The 22,069-nt window shown below is 39.4% G+C and overlaps 1 protein-coding gene across 3 annotated transcripts in view; it reads right to left on the bottom strand.

Moving 5' to 3' along the window:
- Window positions 1-7,918: 7,918 nt before the first annotated feature.
- The window catches only part of LOC140950273 (uncharacterized), a 28,000-nt gene continuing 13,849 nt past the window's right edge, over window positions 7,919-22,069 (bottom strand). For all 3 annotated transcript variants that reach the window (XM_073399488.1, XM_073399487.1, XM_073399490.1), the window contains 10 exons: window positions 19,890-19,995; window positions 18,670-18,921; window positions 17,759-18,016; window positions 16,871-17,134; window positions 15,558-15,818; window positions 14,302-14,568; window positions 12,224-12,496; window positions 11,556-11,822; window positions 10,633-10,857; window positions 7,919-9,802 (listed from right to left, as the gene is read on the bottom strand). In XM_073399488.1, the coding sequence (XP_073255589.1) occupies window positions 9,243-9,802; window positions 10,633-10,857; window positions 11,556-11,822; window positions 12,224-12,496; window positions 14,302-14,568; window positions 15,558-15,818; window positions 16,871-17,134; window positions 17,759-18,016; window positions 18,670-18,921; window positions 19,890-19,995 (2,733 nt within the window). In that variant the 3' untranslated portion in view covers window positions 7,919-9,242. The remainder of the gene's footprint in view (window positions 9,803-10,632; window positions 10,858-11,555; window positions 11,823-12,223; window positions 12,497-14,301; window positions 14,569-15,557; window positions 15,819-16,870; window positions 17,135-17,758; window positions 18,017-18,669; window positions 18,922-19,889; window positions 19,996-22,069) is intronic.

The raw sequence follows: 22,069 nt of genomic DNA, 5'->3' as shown, positions 1-22,069 counted from the left end.
ACAATTGATAAAGTTGATTAATTGAATCGAAAATCGATAGTGGAAGAGTTATGACCAATCAATAACTATAAATTTTTCATTTACCTTAATTGGTTTTTATCAAAATTATCGATTTTATAGGGGCTAAGTTTTTCAACATGTTTTAGTGTAGGGAAACATTAGAAAAGAAAGGCTTCACTTACAAAATATCACTACTATTCTATGAATGTTTTGATAACATGTTAGTACAACATTTCAAGTCTTCAGGATAGCCCAGTGCTCAACATAGTTCTCAGTGTGGTACAGTTTGTGAGCAAAACCCTTGCAGCTTCCAAGATATTGCCGATCCCTAGCTTAACGCGTCTTCTTCAAACACCGTGACGCTCATCTGAAGACGCGCAGTTTCCAATGTATTTTATTGGAAGTAGGGCGTTAGGAAAACCAGCTGTCCTCGAAGCCAGTGAAATCGATAGAATCGGTGTGGCCATTGATTTTTATTGATTGATAGATATATCGATATCGATATCAATATTAGCTATGAATTATCTATAGTTGTCGATTTTACAGACTGGTTTTCCTATTTATCGATTGTACTCGCCAGGTTACTCGTGGTTATTTGGTACGGCATTTTTGACAAATTTAAAAGCCATTGTCAGCAAACTGAAAAGACTTCGATCGAAACGAGCTGCTCCCCATTACGTCGGTCTTATCAAATGATGTTTTATTCAAGCCAATCAGAGATGAAAAAATATCCTGAATGAAAAATAATTTGTCTTACAGGGGGCGTCGCTCGATACTGATATCGGTCGATATGTCGGTCCAGTTTTATCAGTTGTTCGGTTCTTGAACGAGTCAACATCAGCAGTGAAAAGATGATGCTTTATTAGCTGTTGCCTTTTGTATTTATTACTATTAAGAATTTTTACATTCTTAATCTCGTTTCCAGACCCCTTGTAATTTTTGAATATATAGTCTCGTCACTTTCTTTAACAGTCAGTTTAGATCATTTTTGAAAATATATGTTGAATAGCATACGAAATGTCAAGTTTATGAAAATGCGAAAACTCACAATGTTTATCAACGCTGTTTGTCTTTAATTTTTTTATGATTAAGTAACTTTTCTGCACATGAAAAGTTCCACTCGGTGATTTTAAACGATCCATCATCCTGGCTACTTCAGCAACATAATCAGAAATCAATCGAAACCGAGCAAGACAAATTAAAATGCGACATGATTTTTCAGTCTTGACTTTTTGTCAACTAATTCATAATTTCGTCCTGGAACATTAAGCTTTCCAGTGACATCAACCTTCAACATCCGTCAAGGCACATAGTGTTTCAAGTGACGTGAAAATCATTTTGTTGTTACTACTCTTTTAATTCTACTGTTAAACAGCTAAGTAAATAATTTCAATTTGAGAAATCTGTTTTTTCCCAGCTTTCCAATCGTAAGTTAAACTTTTTACGCAATTACATTAGTTAGAAAATAATTACAATGGTGCAGGAAGCCTTCTCTCAAAGCTGCCATATTCAATTTACCACCCAGGGTGAATGGTTTGCGTAAAAAATAAACGCGACAGGATTTTCACAGCACTCAAGTTTTTAATACCCAGGCTCTAATTTCAGATTACACAATGGATTGAGAATTTATTCAGGGGGCAAGGGGTTTTATTCTCCTTAGTTGCGTTGTCTTAGTTGGTTCAAAAAATGAGGAGCAAATGAAAAATGAGAATAATAAGTGAGACAAGCTGAAAGAGTTGGCCAAGGTGCATTTTTTTACACGATAGGGTTGGCTAAGCAACAGTAATAGAAGAATAAAATGGCTGGCCCTCCCAGAGCAATAATCAGTTCCGATACGAATCGCTATCAGGACTGTTGTACTGCAAATGTTGAAGCATTCTATGTCCAGTCGGAACCTGCAGTAAGTTGAAGTTAGGTTGCGCACAATACAGTGTGAGCTAGTGTGAAAGAAATCATGGTCAGAATTTTCATTGCTCTCTTTACCTTTGCTGAACTTCTCGTCTAGTCGTTGAAGTAATTCCTCTTTTAGTTGCTTAATTTCTTTCTTGAGGGCGCTGCTTTCATTTGTAGGAGCACCCGAATTACAAAGTTGTTGCACAACGACTTTGCCATCAGAGAAGGTGTCACTTCCCACTGAAGCTTTGTTTCCTCCAGTCTGGGACCTAGCAACTGCACACAAGCATGCGATGAGAAAGGCCAGGGTTGTCTTCATATTCACAGCAAATTATTTTCTTAGTGCGTGTTCAATTTGGTGAAGTGACCTTGGAAGACCACTGCGCGGAATGCGATCGATTCCCGACGTGACTGATACTATAAACCCAACGGTTCGCGCATTAACGCAGGGCTGTAGTCATAATAACGTTGGACGTCATGCTCTTGATTAAATTCCATGTCCCGGATGAGAGATAAGTTAAGATAAGATAATTTATTTAATGCCCGGGGGTACTCCCTAAAATGGCCTATACGGGAAAGGTCCGCCTGAATGGGGTGCTTTTATTTAGGCTTCACGTAGATTTCACTAGTTAGCGACTATCTAAAAGGGAAGGGAAATCTGTCATTTCGGTCGTAAAATGGACAAAAGGGCTAATAAATGCATTTTATGCCCGTGAAAACGGTTTTTTGATTTATTCATATTTAGAAGACAGCGCATATCTCTTTAAATGTTCTCAAAACATAGCCAAAGACTTAAAGTCTTAATGAGGCTGACAGTCTCGATAACTGTCAGCCATCTTTGTCAAAACTTGGAAATCGTCAAAGGTGTCAGAAGCCTTAAATAGGATTCTGAAAGTGTTAATTATTGCGATTAACGCGCCAAGTCACTCTGTAGACGCCCCCTCCCCTGGTTGGGGGTGGAGATCACTTGCGTCCATATGGGAGAAAGCTGACAGGCTCCCTCGTCCCTGTTCATAGTAGGAGTGTTCGATCTACCACATAATATGCTTTCCTTGATCGATCTTATAAGCTTGTCGCTTTCCTGCTCAACTATTTCACTTGCTTCCCAATTCATAATATGATTGTTCTGACAGACATCGTCTGTTAAGGCTGATTTATGGTGCTCATTGGTAGAAGCACTGCAGTTGGATCTCGTGAAATTTCTGTCAGAGATCTTTTCCGCTTTCTGTGTTTCCCAGCTGTGTCCCTGTTTCACCAATGTATACCTTTTCGAAATGGTTGCGTGGAATTTTGTACACCACTCCAGCCTTTTTTTGCTTCTCAACTTTGTCGTTCGGGTGAACGAAAACCTGTCTGAGGGTGGTTTGAGGTTTAACCACTGTGGCTACCCTGTGTTTTGTGAAAGTACGTTATATTTTCTCCGTGAATGAGTGGACATATGGGACAGTCACCACTCCAGACGATGCAATTACAGCAGTTAAAAGGAATGCAAAGATCGAAACCAGGTATGTGAAAGGGGTACCATTTGTCTGTAGAATGTATACGAAAGGGGTACCTTTTCTCTCAAACATTTTATGCAAAAGGTAGGGGCGTTGGACCTTAAACCGGAGCCTCTCTGTATTTGGAGTAACCACGGGATTTAACGTCAAATTTTCCTTCCGAGCCAAAGAATCGTAATACAAATGTTTGACAGATTAAGAACTGCCCAGCGCTACGCAAGCCAAAAAGTCTTAAATTCCAACTTCGACCCAGCCCTAGTGACGAGGTCACTTAAAACTAAAAACAAATCAAAATATAGTTGATATCTCATATTTAGCAATTGATTGGATGAGGTTAAGCATGATGTTAAGAATAAATGATTTTCCAGTAATCGGAGACTTATCCGAGAAAAGGATTCTGGGGTCGCCAGGAGGAGCAAACACTGCAAGTCGATACAAAGAAATGTATGGCGTAGAGTTGTTTCTTCGTTAGAATAGTGTTGCGTAGACTTTAGATAACCCATTTTCGCCGTAATTTTGTGAAGAGCAGAGGTCACTAGAGGAGGAATAAATGAAATAACATCAGTTGGTGTTATTCAAACTAACAACTTAGCAGCGTTCCTAATCCAGTGCTTGTAACTACACAAAGTAATCGTTTGGTTTGAAGAGATTTCTGGTTTTTGAATAAACAGTTCCAGACAGTCAATTGTTATTCTAGTTATGATTGGTTCTACTGTGCGATTAGATCACGTGATTTGTATCAACACGTGTTGTTTGCATCAGAATAAATTTCGCTCTTGTTGTGGGGCAATGGTTGGTTTCACTTGATTTCTTTACTCATAATAATTCTCACATTCTCAAATCAAGGATAGCATCAAAAGGAAAGGAACGAAGCATCAAAAGTTGCTCCCTTTTCCGTGTCAAAACACCTTCATCGTTGAGACATGTAGCAGTCTTTTTATTTTTATTTTTTTCGTTATGTTTTGGTATTCTCACTACCCCTCCAGTAATGAATCTTAGTGGCCTTTGCGGTTCTAAAAATTAAGATACTGAATCACGTTTAGGTCTAGTATAACGTGTATATTGATGACACTGTTTAGGACATGTTGCTTAATTGATGAAATATGCCCTCTTTTTTTCCTCTTCGCTTTTGTCTGTGTAGCTACTTCTCTTTTATAAACACTAGGACATTTATCTGGACCTCCATTGGTGAAATAGAGCTTAGCAAGGTCAATGTTTTCACCAATATTACACCATCATCAAGAGCAACTTTATTATATAAACACCAGTAAACTACCAAGTGAGCTTTCGCGCAAAAACATGATACCTTCACATGCGAAAATAACATTCACTGAGGCGCGTGTGCACTCGTGAAATATTTCGAAGAGAAATTTCGTGTCTCCGCAAGGCCATGTAATATCCTCTATTTCTTAAATGGAACGTCATCATTCACCTGACCATTTCACTTTGCGTCCTTTTTCTGGTCTTTTTGTATGTTACCTCCATGCTTCTGATCTTAGGAGCAGGTTGCCTGCGTGCAGACGTCTCCTATTTCCTTTGTTGCACTTTGTTGCACGCGGAAAAGGGACGTCTGCGTAACGCCGTCGCTAATCGTGTTCCAGTGTCCCGCTGGCAGGGTATTCTATTTCGCATAAATTGTGAAATAATATCCGGTTAGAAATAAGAGTTGACAGGCCAAACAAAACATCATAAGCTCGTGATACGGGCGAAACGTGACCTTGAGAGTCGGCTTGAACAGAGGTTGTTCTTCTTTTCTCTCGCGCGCGAAGATTTCTAGCACTACACAGTGCATGTAGCATTCTAACCTTTGACTGAGTAAATCTCATTTTTGCCGCGCTAAGTCTTCCATTTAGAGGTCATGAAGCAGGTTTGTTACATGCATACTGAGTAATCATTTCCTGTAGTTTATGCTTCTGTGGGTGTTCCCGATAGAATTTGATTTCAGATGCAGTTGTAAAGGGTTTAAATTTTCTTGACCTCTGTTTGTTACGGCTGAATAAAGATTTTAGTTTCTTTGGCTGGCTTTCTCCGAAATGCCTGCCTGGTGCGAAGTTCACGCCGCTTTTGTAGTTTTCTCAGACACTGTTTACAAATATGATGTGATGTGTCGTGCACAGTAAATTGTAAAGAAATAATTTCCTCGTACACGTTAAATTTTCCGCGTCCTCGCCAAGATTTCGATAGCTCTGCTTTTCGATCGACGAAAAACACAGCACACAATCGCACATGTTTTGATTTGTTTTGGTTAGAAAACCCCGCTTACATAAATCACTTAAATCACCGCATACATTATCAGACCACATTCGATAACAACCAATCAGCGTTAAGTCAAACAATGCGCACTGTGTGTCAGCCTATCACAGCGTGTTCCCAAGATCTTGGGAACCCAGCAGGACGCTGGAACACGATTAGCGACGGCGTTACGCAGACGTCCCTTTTCCGCGTGCAACAAAGGAAATAGGAGACGTAAGGAAATAGGAGACGTCTGCACGCAGGCAAAGGAGCAGGTCTTTGAAATTTACCTTCAGAGTCATTACCTTTCATATACAAAGCAGGTGTGCGACATTGGGGGTTTCTATATCCTTATGCAAAATGATTTGAGCAGACCTTGTGACGAAACGTCCTGTTTGTTTTTACGAGTAGCATCTCAACATACCAACATCATTGGGGAAGACTTTTCAGTCTTTCTGGGTACCAAATAGACTCGTAGTTAACATCAACACGATAATGTAAAGGGTTTATTGTTTGGTTGTATTGTTTCTTTTGTTCGCAATCTGTGCCTCGGTACCAACAGAAAAAAGTCAATAAATCACGAATTACAACTCTCAAAATAAAACAACTCAAAGTTCAAAAACAAGAGAAGAAGCAAAGAGTGTTTAACGTAATATGTCAAAAACTCGGGCTTCTTGCTTCATCAGCAAGCGTTTGGAACCTGATGAAGCACGAATCCCAACTCTTTGACATGTCTTCTCCAATGAAGCAATAACTCTGGTACTGCATTGTTTCCATGAGTTGTCTTTATCAGTAAAAGGTCTCATTAAAATGCAAGTGTTTGCTCTCAGATGAAAAACATGCTTCATCTCGGATGAAAACCTGGTGGTGTTTTATCTGGTATTTTACTAGGTATCAAGATTCATCCACAAGACCCAAATGGTCGTCATCTATTGGCTTTTGCCTGCATGAATAATTAATGAATTCAAATTGTGGTGTAACATCAAACAAATTGCAACAGGATTTTTCCACTATTCATTTAGTTGTGCGACGGTTACCTAACAACATGCGTGAATCACGCTCAAGAATACTCCGGTCCAAAGACTCTCCAGGCTATCGTTATCATAGACGCTATTTTTCGTTCGCATTGGCAACACCGTTTTTGAAAAAATTGTTGCGAAAAGGTTTGGAAATAGATTTTCCGAATCATGTAATTTTCTTAACAAACGTTCAACCAAAAGGTCAGTAACGTTTTCCTAAGAAAGAAAATTTATCTTTCGCTAATCCGTTTGATGATACCCGTATAACCTTGCAGTCTTTGGTTAATGTTTCTTTTTTTGCTTTCTTCCGACACCGTTTTATATTGAAAAAGATCTATACAGTATGACTTAAAGAAATACGTGTTTAAACAGCAAAGTACGCAGTCTTTTGAAAGTAGCCCCAGATGTGCAATTTCATATTTTAACACCCCTACGCGCGGTGCGCACGAGCGGGCGTACCTGAAAAAGGCGAGGGTTAAAAAATAACAACATAAAATTAATAAGAAAGTGAATAATTAAAAAGTGCAAATAAATTAAATATTTTTTAAAAAGGCTCATTTAACTCCACTTGTTTCATTGAACTTTTACCTCTAAAACAAATGACTACTTTATTTCACACTCGAATGTCTGCCTTTTCAGAGAAGCGAAGTGATTTATAGGTGGACCGATTCTTGTGTGACAAACATGCATCAAGAGAGAAGGCGGTAAAAGAGCGCACAAGTAGCAAGCTGGATGGTGAATAAAGCGTCAACGCGTTATTCTCACCTCGACTACAAAATGAAAATGAAAATGAAATTTTGTTAGTAATACAAGTTGTTTTGAATTTATGTAGGTTTGACTTTTTCATTGAATGTTTACACAAGTGAATAGCAAAGAAATTAATCCAGATTGGTGAGAAATTCATCCAGCTTACCCACTATTCGAGAAATACCATGAACACGAGACAACGCTCAATGTTTCAAAACACAGCACGTTTTCAGTAACATGAAATTTAAAAGGATATGTCATGAACGCAAATACCTTAATTAAAAGTTCTTAACTCGTGGATACGCGAAGCGTGTTTTAGTGTTTCTCTCTTTCGAAGGCATAAGCCGAAATTTTTCTTGGGTATATAATTTCAGCTTAAAGTATTTTCTTGTACTATCCAACTTCTCTATTTTCGACCAACGCGTCCAAGCGTTCCCACAGTTACTTTGATCCTTCTTCCACGCTTTAACAATTTTCAACAACATAAAAGAGAACTCTGTGTAAGAATCAGAAAGAGTCCTTAGGTTTATCCTGTTGCACCGGGAGGTAAATTTAATGAACTCAGCGGTAAAACAAAACAAAACTTGACAAAGTCAATAACACTGCAGGGTTGAGATTATATCATTCAATGTTGACTCAGTTGTTCCATATTTTATGTTTAAAAACCTTCGCATTAAGTAAGTGAACCTCTTACAACCACTTTAAAGTGCTGGAGAAAGTCAGTCCTTCTTCCATGTCTAAAATATAATACTGTAACATAAACGAGACAATATATGTCCACAAATTTGTCAAGGAATCGCACCAGAATTCATTTAAGGTCATTGAAAAAGAAGAGTACAAAATCTAATATGTGCCCATGAATGCCCACCATACACAGAAAACGCCGTAAAAAGAAAAAAGAAACCACGTGAGATTACATGTCACAAAGTAGAACTCGAACAGAAATTCATGACATACTAAAACCAAAGGTTTGACAGTCACTGGACACCGAGTCCCCATAAAACGGCAAATGGAAAGGATTTTGCCCTGATCAACAGGCCAAGAATATTTAACCATGAATAGAGAAACTGCCCCAAAATAGCTATGAACACTTTGTTGTATCTATACATCATTAGTTTGTAATAAATACAATCGACAACTGAAATGTGTGTTAGCAGAATATCGTTCTTGTCAGTTGGTACATATTTTTTTTCTAAAAAAATAATAGTATTTTCTCCGTCTCAATATAAAATCAAAATATAATCAATTTTAATTGATTTTGCAAACGCTACAAGTACTATTTCTATATGTAAAAAAATAGTAGTTTATCTCTTGCTTAACTTCCCGTGTAGGTGCTGTTATAGTTTCACAGTCGACGCAGTGACTGCACGTCTTTCAGAAATCTTACTAACGAAGGCCCTCGGGAAGATTTTTGAGAGCGGTGAGTTCAAACAGGGTTTGTCAAGGAGGCAGTAAGTAGAGCAGTCCACTTACGCGAATGCTCGTTCTTGTAGTATCATCCCCTCTTCCCCCAACTTCGCCATTGGGAATACCTTGATGCTATTTAAGGCCAACATTGAGAGTGTACGGATGAGGGTGCAAACCTTCCTCGTGTACTGAATACTGCCAACCGGCCAACTGTCCAACATAAGACCGGACCTATGAAGACATGTTGGCCAGCACCTTATATTCCTTCAGTCGTGTAAATCCTCTTTTATCTTCCTCTTTTTAAAGCAGCTAGCGACGGGGGTGCACTTCTTCATCGAGATATTTCTCTCTGTTCTTGGTGACTTGAGAGTAAATTTTAAAGCTGTCCTTGGTGCGTGATCTCGATTCTGATCACCTGCCATTTATTCAAAACTTCCCAATAAATCTACGCGCTTGTTCTCGTGTTTGACCTTATATTGCTTTCAATCCAGTTCCTGAAGAACAAAACATCGGAAAATACTCCCGGATCTCCTTGATCCATGCAGCCACCATTAGTCCAACTTGTGACACCAAGCAAATACCAACGGCCGCCTCGTTCACATGTCAGCGGTCCACCACTGTCCGCTTTACATGTGCCTTGACTTTGTGTAAGTGTCCCTGCGCAGCGCATGTCTGATGTCACGACGTTTATGTTATTCTTGCTATAATACTGCTTGCACAATGTGTGATTTAAAAGAGGAACAGTGGTCTCTTGAAGAACAACTGAAGGAGATCCAAAAGGTCCCAACCGACCCCAGCCTGTGACGTAACAAGTGGTGCCAATAGGGAAGTCCATCTTGGGTAGGCAAATTGGTGACGCATGTGTGTTGAAGAGAATTGCCTGCTTGAGGCTCATGACAGCGATGTCGTTTTCAAGAGTATGATGATTAAAGTTTTCGTGAGTGATTATCTTTTCTACGGCGAGGTTTTGTTCAGTTCCTTCGAAAACTCCTCTGACAAGTTCTCCTGAGGATTAATGGAAAGAAATTTCAAAATGCCACAATTTATGATTATTAAATAGTTATCAGAACTGAAGGAGAAACCTCGACTACGGTGGAAACCCGTTCTTTTCTTTTTCCTTACAAAAACTTTTCTATAAGCAAGAGTCGACAGCAGATGAAGCTAACGGAAAAACGCACACTACACATTATTTACGATGAAAAATATTTTCCATTACATATGTTGCTCTTGTTTCCCCAAACTTGAAAGTTGCTCAGCGGTAAATTACCCTTGTAAGATATAAAGTCAGTTTCGACTACTGCTGGGCTTTTTTTCTGCTACACTACCCTTCATTTGAAAATAGGTCTTTTGGGTATGTGTGGCTCACATCAGACATTGTTTTGAAAGGAAGGCCACAAATAGATGGCATATTAGTCTGCCCCACCCTTTTCGCCCTGGGTGGACTCCCACATGAAAGGGGCGGGGATGCTCGTCGGAAACTTTGAATTAAACCCCTAAAGGAGACCAATCTGGGCGTGGTCCAACCTTTTTTTGACCCCTAAAAGCGACCATTTTAAACTTTGATTACATGAATCGAGTAAATAAAACGAATTGAAGATGTATAATTTTTCAATATTTTTTCGAGTGCAACCCTAGAAGAGACCTTTAGGGCTAAATATAGTGGCGTTTTGACCAGAACACCCTAAGCGAGACCAAAATCTGAGATTTACACCCCTAATCGAGACGACGAGCATCCCCGCCCTTTTCATATGGGAGTTCGCCTGGGCCTTTTCGACGCTTGCCAAGCAGGCTAATCGAATGTATTCTATTGATATCTCTCTGTTCAGAGTACCTACCAACAGTGACATTAAAACTAGTTGTATTTTTACCCACAACGCAATGCGCTGCGGTAACAATCCAGTAATGATCCAGAATGGATGCACCACAGATGTGATGAGAGTTTCCACCATCGTCAGAGTATTTTAACTGAGCCTGCCATGGCCACTCTCCTGGCTTAGCGGCCACTCCTCCTACGATCTGCGGCGACCAAGAAACGTGAACCCGCTTAACACCACAGGGACCTGTAAAAGAAAAATAACGGACTTGTGACCAAATACTCGTAACTGGCACTTTTATATTTTCAAAATTTATTTTTTGATGTAGCGGGGCGGACTGCCGTTATTCTCTCAAAGGCGGATTGTAGGCTAGGTAACATTCTGTTTTAAAATATAAACCCTTATGAAATCAAATGGTATGGGATATATATGGTCCAAGCTTGGTAATTATTGGCCCATATGTGTATTACGTGGATTTGGTGTATTTAGTGATTTGGTTTTTCAAACCCGCACCATTTTCTTAAAATGAGTAAGTTTGTAGCTGGTCACGTGACCAAAATGTGATTTTTAAATTTACGAATTACCTCTTTCTGAACACAAATTTTGCACTTAAACTTCAAGGCAAATGTTGAAAAGATGATGTGGTAACGTTTACCGCACATCTGAGCGTAACTGTCAGAAGCAAAAAGTAGTTTTGGCCGCCTTGTTGGAGGGCAAGAGAATGCACTCGAACATGGCGGCCAGTACAAATCATACTACTTTGTTGAAAAACCAAAGTGCCATAAAATATCTCCCTTAAATTCGTTTCCTCTCAAATTTCAGGCGTAAGATTAGTTGGCTCTGTCAATTTTTGGCATCAGCAAGATTCCAACTCATTGTTTAAAGGAAGCAGTGGTCACGTTTCCTCTTAGTGCAAGTGGCGTATTTCTGACTTTATAGCTTACCCACAAAACTAACGTTTAGAGAAGCTTTGTCTCCGCGACCAAGATCATTGTAAGGCATACACATGTAGAATCCACTATGCTCTACAAGAGCACGCGTTACGTTATAAGTTCCACTGGATGAATTAGAAACCAGGATGCCACTGTGATAAATGTTGTACGCGGTAACAGGTGGGTTGGCATGCGCGGTGCAAGTTAACCCGATGGACGAGTTGATTACCCCAATGTTGTCTGGAACTGAAGCCTCCAGTTTAGTGTCGTAAGGTTTATCTGAAGAGGATGGACAATGGTGTTCAATGTATTAGATACTTCACAACTATTATAATTATTAAACGAAAGCAGCACCTGCGCCGCCACAGACGCCCTCTATACCGTCCTATCAACTGTCGGATGTGTTTACTCCACAAATATCGAGAACGATAATGAAGACGTCGCTGCATTTGCCATTCTTGAATTCTCAAGGATATGGCAAACAAGCTTTCTCCCGAAAAATCCTCTGACACTGTTAACTGACTTTGTTATGAAAACAAGGAGGTGAAAGTGAGTCTAAACATTTGTATGACCTTTCTTTTACCTAACTCATTCCACACACCCCTATGTTTCTTTTTTGATACAGTAAGACTTATTTCCTTTTGCTTCTTTTTGTTAATTGATAGCATGAATGTACTTACGTAGCACACTCAGAAAAGTATAAGCCGTGTCGGGAAATCCCAGTCCATTTTCCGCCTTGCAAACATACGTTCCTCCATCGTGCCGATCAACATTCTGTAAAACAAGCTGCTCTCCCGGTGGAAACACTTTATTCTTATCTCCCAGCTTATTCCACGTGATGTGCGGTGAAAGACTTGCATGTGGAGGATAAGAAGTCGCATTACAGAAAAATGTTACGCTTCCGTTCTCGGTCACAGTTTTGTTTTGCGGGAAGTGAATGATCGACAAAGCACCTAGAAATGGATCAGAGGTTTAAAAATCATTGTATTGGAAAAGTAATCTATTTAAAGTAGGTTGTTTTACCCATGATTAAATAGTCCACTTTACAGTTACAGGTGGAAACGAGGCTGGAGTTGACCTTGTTTTGATACAACGTTAACTTAAGAATTTGTTCATGCTTAGCGTGCGTATATCGAGTTATGGATGCACGCGGGAAGTTTGGAGAGCACGAAAGATGCGTAAGAGTTGCACGAGGCGATAGCCGAGTGCAACTCTAGCTTCTTGAGTGCTCTCCAAACTTCCCAAGTGCATCCATAACTCGATATACGCACAGCTAAAAGCATGAGCAAATTCTTTTATAACATAGCTGACAAAAATGCTTGCTTTTTGATTAACTACAAAATTCTCGTAACGCGCTACACAATAACAAACGCTTCTATTGGCTGATTACGAACACACCACAATCATCTAGTTTGAATGAAAATATTTTTTCTGTAGCTTTTCTGTAAAACTGAGAAAGAAAATTTGCTTCTTTATTCGTTAACGATCAATGGAAACTAAGCAGAAACAAAGGTAAAAGAGTCTTAAAGCTCACCTAAAGTTAAAATACTAACATGTTCGTAAGAAGTCGTGGAGTATGGTACGGATTTGCTGAAGAGATGTTTACGTTTTGCTCGGCGAAATCCAGAAAACATGTTTTTAGCGAAGACGACTGTTATCCTTCTTTAAACTCATATTCATTTACAAATATTGGCTGGTCATTACGGCTTGTTGAGAAGACCTAGCAGCAGTTGTTTTTGTGAGTAATAAATTTTTGTCTTCTTGTGTAATTTGTGTTGTTATTGCGAGAGAAATCTTCCTGCTTCAGTCGGATTGTCCGGAGATAACAAAAGTGGATAACAAATTTAAAAACAACAATAAAAACGGAAATTTAACCTCTTAATGTTGTTCATGACCAGTTGGTGTCTATTCTGTTCCCAGTGAATGTCTTTCGGTCAAAATTTGCTGCAGCTGGTCTTCCGACAAATTTGCGAAACGCGCAACATGCGAGTTTTTTTAATTCGCCTCTATTTTTGCTGCATGTTGGATCAGGACCTAAAAGGTCAATGCCGATAGAAAAATTGGGCAGTTCTTCGCTGGTTTCTTCCATATTTTAAAGAGAAGGAAAACTGCACTGCAGCTTAAAAGACGACAACTCTGCAGCCAGGTAAAAAAAAAATGCTTACGTCATCTTATTTACGCACGGGCGTGCGTAAATAAAGATTTTGTTCATAGCGGCTCAATAGGACTTATATAGGGCAAGCACGCGCGCTATGTTATAATATTATTTTTCGCATTATTTTCATAAGAAGAGGTTTGTATCAGAACAAGGTCAACCTCAGCCTCACATTCACTCAGAGGCTAGGGTACTAAGCTCATAACTGTAAAACGGTATATTCGCTGTCTAAAAGAAATTTTTAACTTTTTTATGTAAGTTTAAGAGATATAGTGATAATGCACTCTAAGGTTAGCTTATGGTGTCGGCGGTAACGATTTGTTTGTAACACATATAACTTGAGGAGTGTTAACGTGCATTTTATTTATCTGACTGATGGTGGACAGCTTGATATCACGGCTCAACTTTTATACATTCTTTGGAAGATATTCTCCATTTACGTAAGCGTGAAATTGCTACAGTTCCTTACTCGTTTTGATCAGGGAGTATAGCCTGCGTAGCACACGGTTCCTTCCTCGTGACAAGCTGCAACAATACCGCCAGCTACATAAGCTAGTCAAGTTTGCCAGAAGAAAAATAAACAAAGATACATTGAATAATTACCATAGACAGAAACATTGACCGAGCGGTTCGTTCCAAATCCCAGACTATTAAGTGGCGCACAAAGATAGGTTCCGGCGTCAGAATACTTAGCCTTCGGGATCACGTGTTTCCCCGTCAGACTTGTCTTAAAGTAAACTCCATTATGATAAAAAAGGTATTGACTGGGAGGTGGGTTGGCATCTGTTAGGCACGTCAGTATAATACGACCATTCCCTATAACTACTGCATTCAGTTTATCGGTGGTCAGGCTTGTGGAAGACGCTGTATCTAAGGAAAATAATCACTCATTCTCAGAAGGTCGCAACTTATTTCGATGCTTTTAAGTAGTCGAAGAAAGCTCAAACTAGAAGTTGTATCTACAAGGACCTTGTATATAGGACTGTTTATGCAATTTCCCGAAGCGTCTTCCTGCCTTCGCAATACGGCAATACAAATGAAAAAAACTTCCACTGTTAATAATTATACAGGAGGGAAAATATTGCCCCAAGAGAGTGTCGCTTAATCTAACTGTGAAGCGGTATAGCTTGCATTTTATTTGATTCTGCGGAATTGCAAACGGTTCAGTGACTGGAAAGAATTGTTTGTGACTCAACTGCCAACTCATTCTCGGCGCGGTGGCAGTCGTATCACAGAAATGGATTAGTTTGGTGTTTTCTAGGTTGAAAAACTTCGTTTTTTTTTTTTAGAAAAAGTTTGGAAAGGTCGCAGGGTTTTTGTCCCTTAAATTTAGGATTTACTGATTTAGAAGCAAATTAGGATGACCGATAAAATCTGACATAAAACTTGATGGTTATTAGTATCCTTTACATAAAATGTTTATCCTAATCAGGCTATTCGTGCCGACACGAAAAGCTATCCGGTAAAGTGTGAACACCTACCCAATATGTGACTCTCCACTTTAGAATCGGCGCAGCGCAGCTTCGCTCCGTTAGGGAAATTGCGCCGAAATCACCCTTTTTATGTCATATCCAGCATAGTTTTCGTAACGGCGCAAAAGCTATCTGGTATAGTGAAAAAATACCCTCAGTATCCCATTGTCTCAGTCACTCAACCTCGTATTTCCTTAAGAATGAATACAAAGCCCTTCCCTGATTTTTCAGTTTAAAAACAGCTAGAGCACTTAATCTGGCCTGTATTCCTCCCTCCCCCTTCTCGCTCAGCATTGCAATATAAAGGTCCTTACATGGGATTAAATTAGTGAAGTGCGTTGGATTATACATCTACTGAACATTATTACGTTTTTGAAGTCCACTTACAATGTACATCAAGATACGCTGGCACAGAGACTGGATTGCCAACACCATTGTCTGCAACACATCTGTATTCCCCGCGAAATGATCTGTCAGCGTTAGTAATAAGTAGGTTATTTCCAGAGGCTAATGTGATGCCGTCTCTTACTCTTAACCAAGACAATCTTGGCGTTGGCCTGCCTGTAGCATTACAGCTAAGTGTTACATTGCGTCTTTCTTCTTCCAGGACAGTGATGTTGCGAGGGATTTTATCAAAAACTGGTGAGACTAGAAGTAGAAATATTTAACAATTACTTACCAAAGTGCTGAAACAGTCTGCTAATATGTTTCAGAAGGCGTTTCCTAGCTAATTTATCATTATTTTTCTAAATTATCAAATAGGATTTCTAAATAGGATCTTAAGGAATGATTCGTCATTGTTTTTAGAGTTTTAAGAATTGGGATGTCTACTAGGAGTGTATTTTATTTTAGATTAATATAGGATTTGTAAGTAGGAAATTGAGAAATTTATGTAATGCGTAGATGAAATTTTTAAAAAAATGATATTTGCGCAAAACAAATCAATAAATATTATTATTAATATTACAAACCAGTAAAATGACTATCCTAAAATTATAGTAGTATTTTGTCACCTCCGAGCTAACCAATCGCAGTGCGCGCTATTCGTAGGTTTGTTATAAACCAACATAAAATACTCAGCAACTGGAAAGCATCGCTTAGTAATAGGCCATTAGTATGATGACGTCATTTCACTACTACGACCAGAATCCTTCAGGGTTTTGCTTTCTTGTGTAAATAAAAGCTTTTGTTTTTCCAACCTCACTGGGATTACCAAATTTAAATATGAAAGGAAAAGCGAAAAGGAGTCTGGTCGTAGTAGCAAAATGACGCCATCGTACAAATGGCCTATTGACTAGCCTGTTCCAGGCTCTCAGATAGTAGGGATGACGCGTAAGTTAAAAGACACGCGAAAATATGAGTGCGTGATCTGGGAAAAGGGGGCGGTGCCGCCCTTCCTCTGTCCAGTTTCCTCTCCTTTTATTTTCCAGTTCCCCATCGCGCTTTCTCAATTTCGCGGACTCGACTATCTCGGAGCTTGAAACAGGCTACCTAATGATGTATCGGTTGAACACATAAAGGCTGAACGACTCCCCTTAAGGAATCATTACAAAAGCGTTTCTGAACATTATTTTTAGAAAAGAACTACCAATGAACCGCTCATTATTTAAAGAGGGAAGGACTGGTGGAAGTGCAGGGAAGTTATGTTCTCCGAACCCTCCATTTCGTGAAAGAAAAACACCTCTCAGGGAAAGACTTACAAAAATCCAGCTCAACTGAAGCTTCAGCAGTAACATTCTCTCCACTCACGCTCACTATTGTACAATCATAAGTTCCAATCTCCGATTTGCCAACATTTTGTACTGTCAATGTCTTTTCTGAAGAAAGTATCACGCTGCTGTTGCCTGCTCTTCTCCATATTATTTTTGGGAGTGGGTAACCCGTGGCATTGCAGAAAATCGTGAAGTTACTTGTCTCGTTGACAAACTGATGAACGGGAACAATGGAGTGGATACGTGGCGACTCTATTTGAAAGTAAAAATACAACAAAGAGCTCATGAGATGTTTCTAATAGACCGCAAGCGGTCGTCCTTCTTTCCTCAGAGCCACGACTGGCGAGCAAAAACGTAAAATTGAGCAAATTAATGGTATAAGAAGGAGAGATTGGAGCGGAGACAGGAGATCGGGCCTCTGCCCGCGTTCCTCGCGGCTCCGTCGCTCGCCCCTCGCGCGTGTTCGTGATGTACTGTGACACAAAAGAAAAATAAGACACTGCTCGCAGTCTATGTTGGCACTACAGTGCTGATACTGTTGCCACTAAACATGTCAATCTTTCTTTCAAGTCTTCTAAAAACAAGAGTAAAACTTGCAACTTTTAAACAAGTCTCATGGCTATAAATAATCTGTCGGCCTCATCATCGATTTAAAAGTTCCTACTTTGAGCAAAACGGCAAGTTCCCCTTTGACTTGCAAGCCAGGAAATTTTCTGTGGCATGTAAAACTGGGCAGATAACTTAAACTCAACATCCTGATTTACACCCCATCTTTATCGAAGACTTGAATTGATTTTTTTATTCATAGGTCTAATGAGACGGACGTCTTTCAATCTCCCAAAATTTAGGGTATCCTCTTTGTTAGTATTTACTTACCATATAAAACAAGAGTGATATTAGCCATGTCTTCACCAGCTACATTAGAGCACTTGCACGTGTATTCACCTTCATCTGCCGCTGTGAAGTTCTGAACAATGTAACCACTCCCATTTACGCTCACTAACTGCTCATCCTTGTAAAACTGACAAACCGGCTCTGGGAAACCATCAGATGAGCAATAAAGCATAACAACCTGTTCTTTGACAGCCACATTATAAGGCAGGTTTGTCCTAATGACGGTTTTCCTTGGGCTTCCTATACGCACGAAAAAGAAAAGAAAAAAGAAAACTTCCTCTTATTGCATTTTCCTACAAATCATCACTTTCTGATCGAGCCACAGAAGGGTATGTATGCTTTGAATTGAGCTCTTTCGAGCTCCTAAGGTAAATCCTAATTGAATCGACCCAAAGTTTGAATGACGAATGCATAAATCCTTTTCAATGGTGCAAATTAAAAGAATGAAATTCCTTCCTAAATTCATTTATGAAGAGATGTCTTGTGATTCTACGTACTGGTAAGATTTCTGCCATTATTTCTCCACCGGACCATTCAAAGAAACCTATAGGTTTGCAAGGCATTATGTGTCTTTAGTCCAGTGTTTTGCGCAAAAATAGATGAATTTAATTCCTGATTACGGGTATTCTCTGTAGAAAAAATGAATGATATAATCAAACAAACTGTTTGTTATCCCAACCTTGGATATCAACAGCCGTAGATTTCGAGTCGTTTCCAACAATGTTGTCAAAAAATTTCAAAGAAACCTGTACGTTTGCAAAGTATTTTGTGTCTTTGGTCCAGTATTTTACGACCAAAATAGATGAGATCTATGTTCAATTTAATTTTTGATTACGGGCACTTTTTGTAGAGAAATGAATGATATAATCAAACAAACTGTTTGTTATCCCAACCTCGGACATCAACAGCCGTAGTTTTCGTGTCGTTTCCGACAATGTTAACTGCACAACACTCGAAGATACCATGGTGTTCTTTTGCAGTGTTAAGAGTTATGTTGGCAGTAGCTTGATTCTCTAAGAGAATTCTCCCTTCTTTCTTCCACATAACTCGGGGTGTTGGCCGCCCAATCGCTGTACATCCCAGTGTCACGCTACCGTCGAGATCAGCTGTCTGATTGGCAGAAATCCAAGTGATTCTAGAAGACACTGGACAATTTGCAAGACTCGTTATCTTTGAAAGTCTTTAAGACTGAGTCACTTTTACATTCTTAATACTGCATTCTTGTTCTCTAAGAAATTACTAAGGTTTGGTTTGAACAAAGAACATAGTAAGGACAGAGTGCAACCTGAAGAATCGTGAATGAAACTGCCGCTTTTAGTACATTTGCAGATGGGTGAATATTTGCTGGGAAAAACAAGTAAAAAACAGGGGCTTCAGTGAAATGTGAACTGACGACTGCTATGATCATTAAGTACCGTATAAAGTGATAAGAAAGCGAAGAACCACAGGCTTTAACACAACTTTCATCCGCTCGGCAAGGCTTATACACATCGATTTACTAATGGGTGTACAGGCCGAGGATGCTACGACATACAATCTTCGAGTGACTACGCGCCGGGAACAGCAGAGTCATGTCATAGAAGGGAAAATGTTAACAGATCCAGTCTTACAGGTTTCTCTATGATTCTAACTTATCGAGTAGATGACACTGTGTCTGGAGCACCATAAAACGCAAGTGATAAGTTAACCTGAGAAAACAGCCGACATTTGGCGACGCTACCACTGGTTTTTCGGCCAAATGACGTCTGAGGAACGAGCGCAGAAATTCGATACTGATGACGCGTCACTACCCTTAGTGCTTCTGATTGGTCGTGCCGCGTGGAAATTTGATTCAACCAATCAGAAGCACTACCCAGATCTGGGTAGTGACGCGTCATTAGTATGAAATTTCTGCGCTCGTTTCTCAGACGTCATTTGGCGGGGAAACCAATGGTAGCGTCGCCAAATGTCGGCTGTCTTCTCAGGCTAGTGATAAGTGCGCGATATAATTCTTTAGTTTAATTTATTTTTTTATTGTTAACAAGCTCACCAGAGCACATGTAATCAAAATTGGACGTCGTTTTGGAAAACTAACTTTAAAATATATCGCAACTAAATGTAAATCGCTAGTTACCGAAGGTCTCAGCCGTTTTATCACAAACTGTATTTTCTTGGAACTCAACATCGTCGATAGCAATGTCACTTTGGGCATCATGGCCAACCACGCCTTCAAATGTAACCTACAGGATAGGAAAATCAAAGCTATCACTCAAATGACTGTTGATATTGATGAGAGTAAGCACGAGATATGAACGTCTTCCACAATACGATAATGTATGTAAGAATGATTATAATTGATTAGTTTTCATAGTTAGAGCCTGCCGTGAACATAACAGGGTTGGCTTCAATGATAGAGCACCAGAATACACTTCTAGGCAAACCCATCTTGATGGGCTTAAAATATGTCAGAAATGATTGAAAACGCTTCATCTCGTGAATTAATAAGAAAGATTAAATAGCCACAAAAGGCCGATCCAGGCCATCGAAAGGTTATAGCTTTATCTACTCTTGTCAGGGGCACCAATACATTGAATACATTGAAATCACTTTTGAGGTTATTCAGAGTACTTTTAGATCTCTAGAACGATTCTAAGTGGCGCTATAAACTTTGTATCTGTTCGGTCTTCCTAAGGGAACTTGAGTCTTTTCGAAATTACAAGGGCCTCAGTTTTATTTTCCCGAAAATTTTAGATGCAATTTAACGTATTCAGGGGCGTAGCGTCCTTTACGCAAATACGCACGTGTGTACTCTAGAAATTGGCGGGATTTTTTAAAGACTTTCTGTTATACGTAAAAGCCATTTGTAGTGTCGTAACTTGAACTTGTATTCTGCAGATTTGTCTCTTTCTGTCTCGCTGTTTTTCCGCATCTTTTTTACCCGAAAAATACAACAGTTTGAGAAGGGGAATGTGATAAATTCGAACCATTCTTGAAATGTTTGCCTTCAGGCGATTCCACAATATAATGCGTATTCATAAAAAACGAAGGGGGACTGGTATAATTCATGCAAAACACATTTTTCAGCGTACAACAAAGGTGCGAGGGAAAAAAGAATGGACCCTGATTGATTGAAGATTGATCTGGAAAGTTTTCCCATTTAAAAGCTTTCATTTTTTTTAGTTTTCTCGTCTTTATAAATGTCCAAAAAAGTCTATCAAAGACTTCTTTAAAGTCACTCAACTGGGAAACTGCCTTTAAGCAAGAGATTACAAGGTGGAGGCTCCGCTGTCAATCAGGCCACCTGATGCCCCCTTCCAGAGACTCTTTTGGAAACTCTTGATCAAACTAATGTCGCCTTCTATCCAGTAAGACACTTCTTACTTACCCTACTTCGGCGTGCGCAGTGTTAGTTCGATGAAAAGACTAAAGACTTCACTACGTAATACGATGATAAATGAGCTACTTTCATCCTTGTCGATTTTACATGTACATATTAAAGACAAAGATGTTAATGTTGATAAGGTCACACTAAATTTGCGCACCAAAATGGAGGCTCCTCGCCTTGTGCTTGTAAACATTCCAGTACCAGCTCAAAGAAGAACGTTTTAAAAGCTTTTCTTTAATATCACGTTCTATTTTAAACCAGCCTGTAAACTGCCGAAATATGTATTAAAGGAAAACAAAAACAGTTTTTGAGACCACATGGACCCGTGTGCGTACTTGCCTTGCCTTGTCACGCTACCCTCCTGGTATTTCGAAACTGAGAATTTTTCTGATCCCTCTTTCCATCACATTCTTGAATCCGAAAATTATAGGTTTCGTTTTTCACGAAAAATAACCAAACCTCATTGGATAAGCTTCGAGAATTCTACATGACAGGAACGGTCATATAGAAATTTTTTTAGCCTTCAAAAGGAATATAAAATTCTAGGCAGTATTTGCTTATCCGAACAGATACTTTACAAAAACAGTCGTTGGAACCCCCTGTTGTGAGAAACAGAATATTACGTTGATCAAGCCCCTTCTCCCACTCCAACTCTAATCACTTTGGGTTTCCTCCCTAAATAAACCGTTTTTTTTTTCTTCTTGCCTGAATAAGTTCCTCGCTTCAAATAGAGCTCCACGGTTTTTCTGCAGTTTTGACGAGCAGTAAGCCAGTATCCATCGACACCGCTAGAAAGCGCTTCTCTTAAAATTAGTAACCTTACCAAGTTCTTAAAATGCAATACTTCCGAATTAAGCAGGCGAAGAAATTTCCCCCCTCAACATACAAACATCTGTAAAATATCCGACTTTGTGGATCTATATTCTCGT

Source organism: Porites lutea, chromosome 10 (assembly GCF_958299795.1).
Source record: "Porites lutea chromosome 10, jaPorLute2.1, whole genome shotgun sequence".
Taxonomy (NCBI): Eukaryota; Metazoa; Cnidaria; class Anthozoa; order Scleractinia; family Poritidae; genus Porites; species Porites lutea.
The sequence above is the reverse complement of the archived record's forward strand: the minus strand, read 5'-3'. Positions and strand labels throughout refer to the sequence as shown.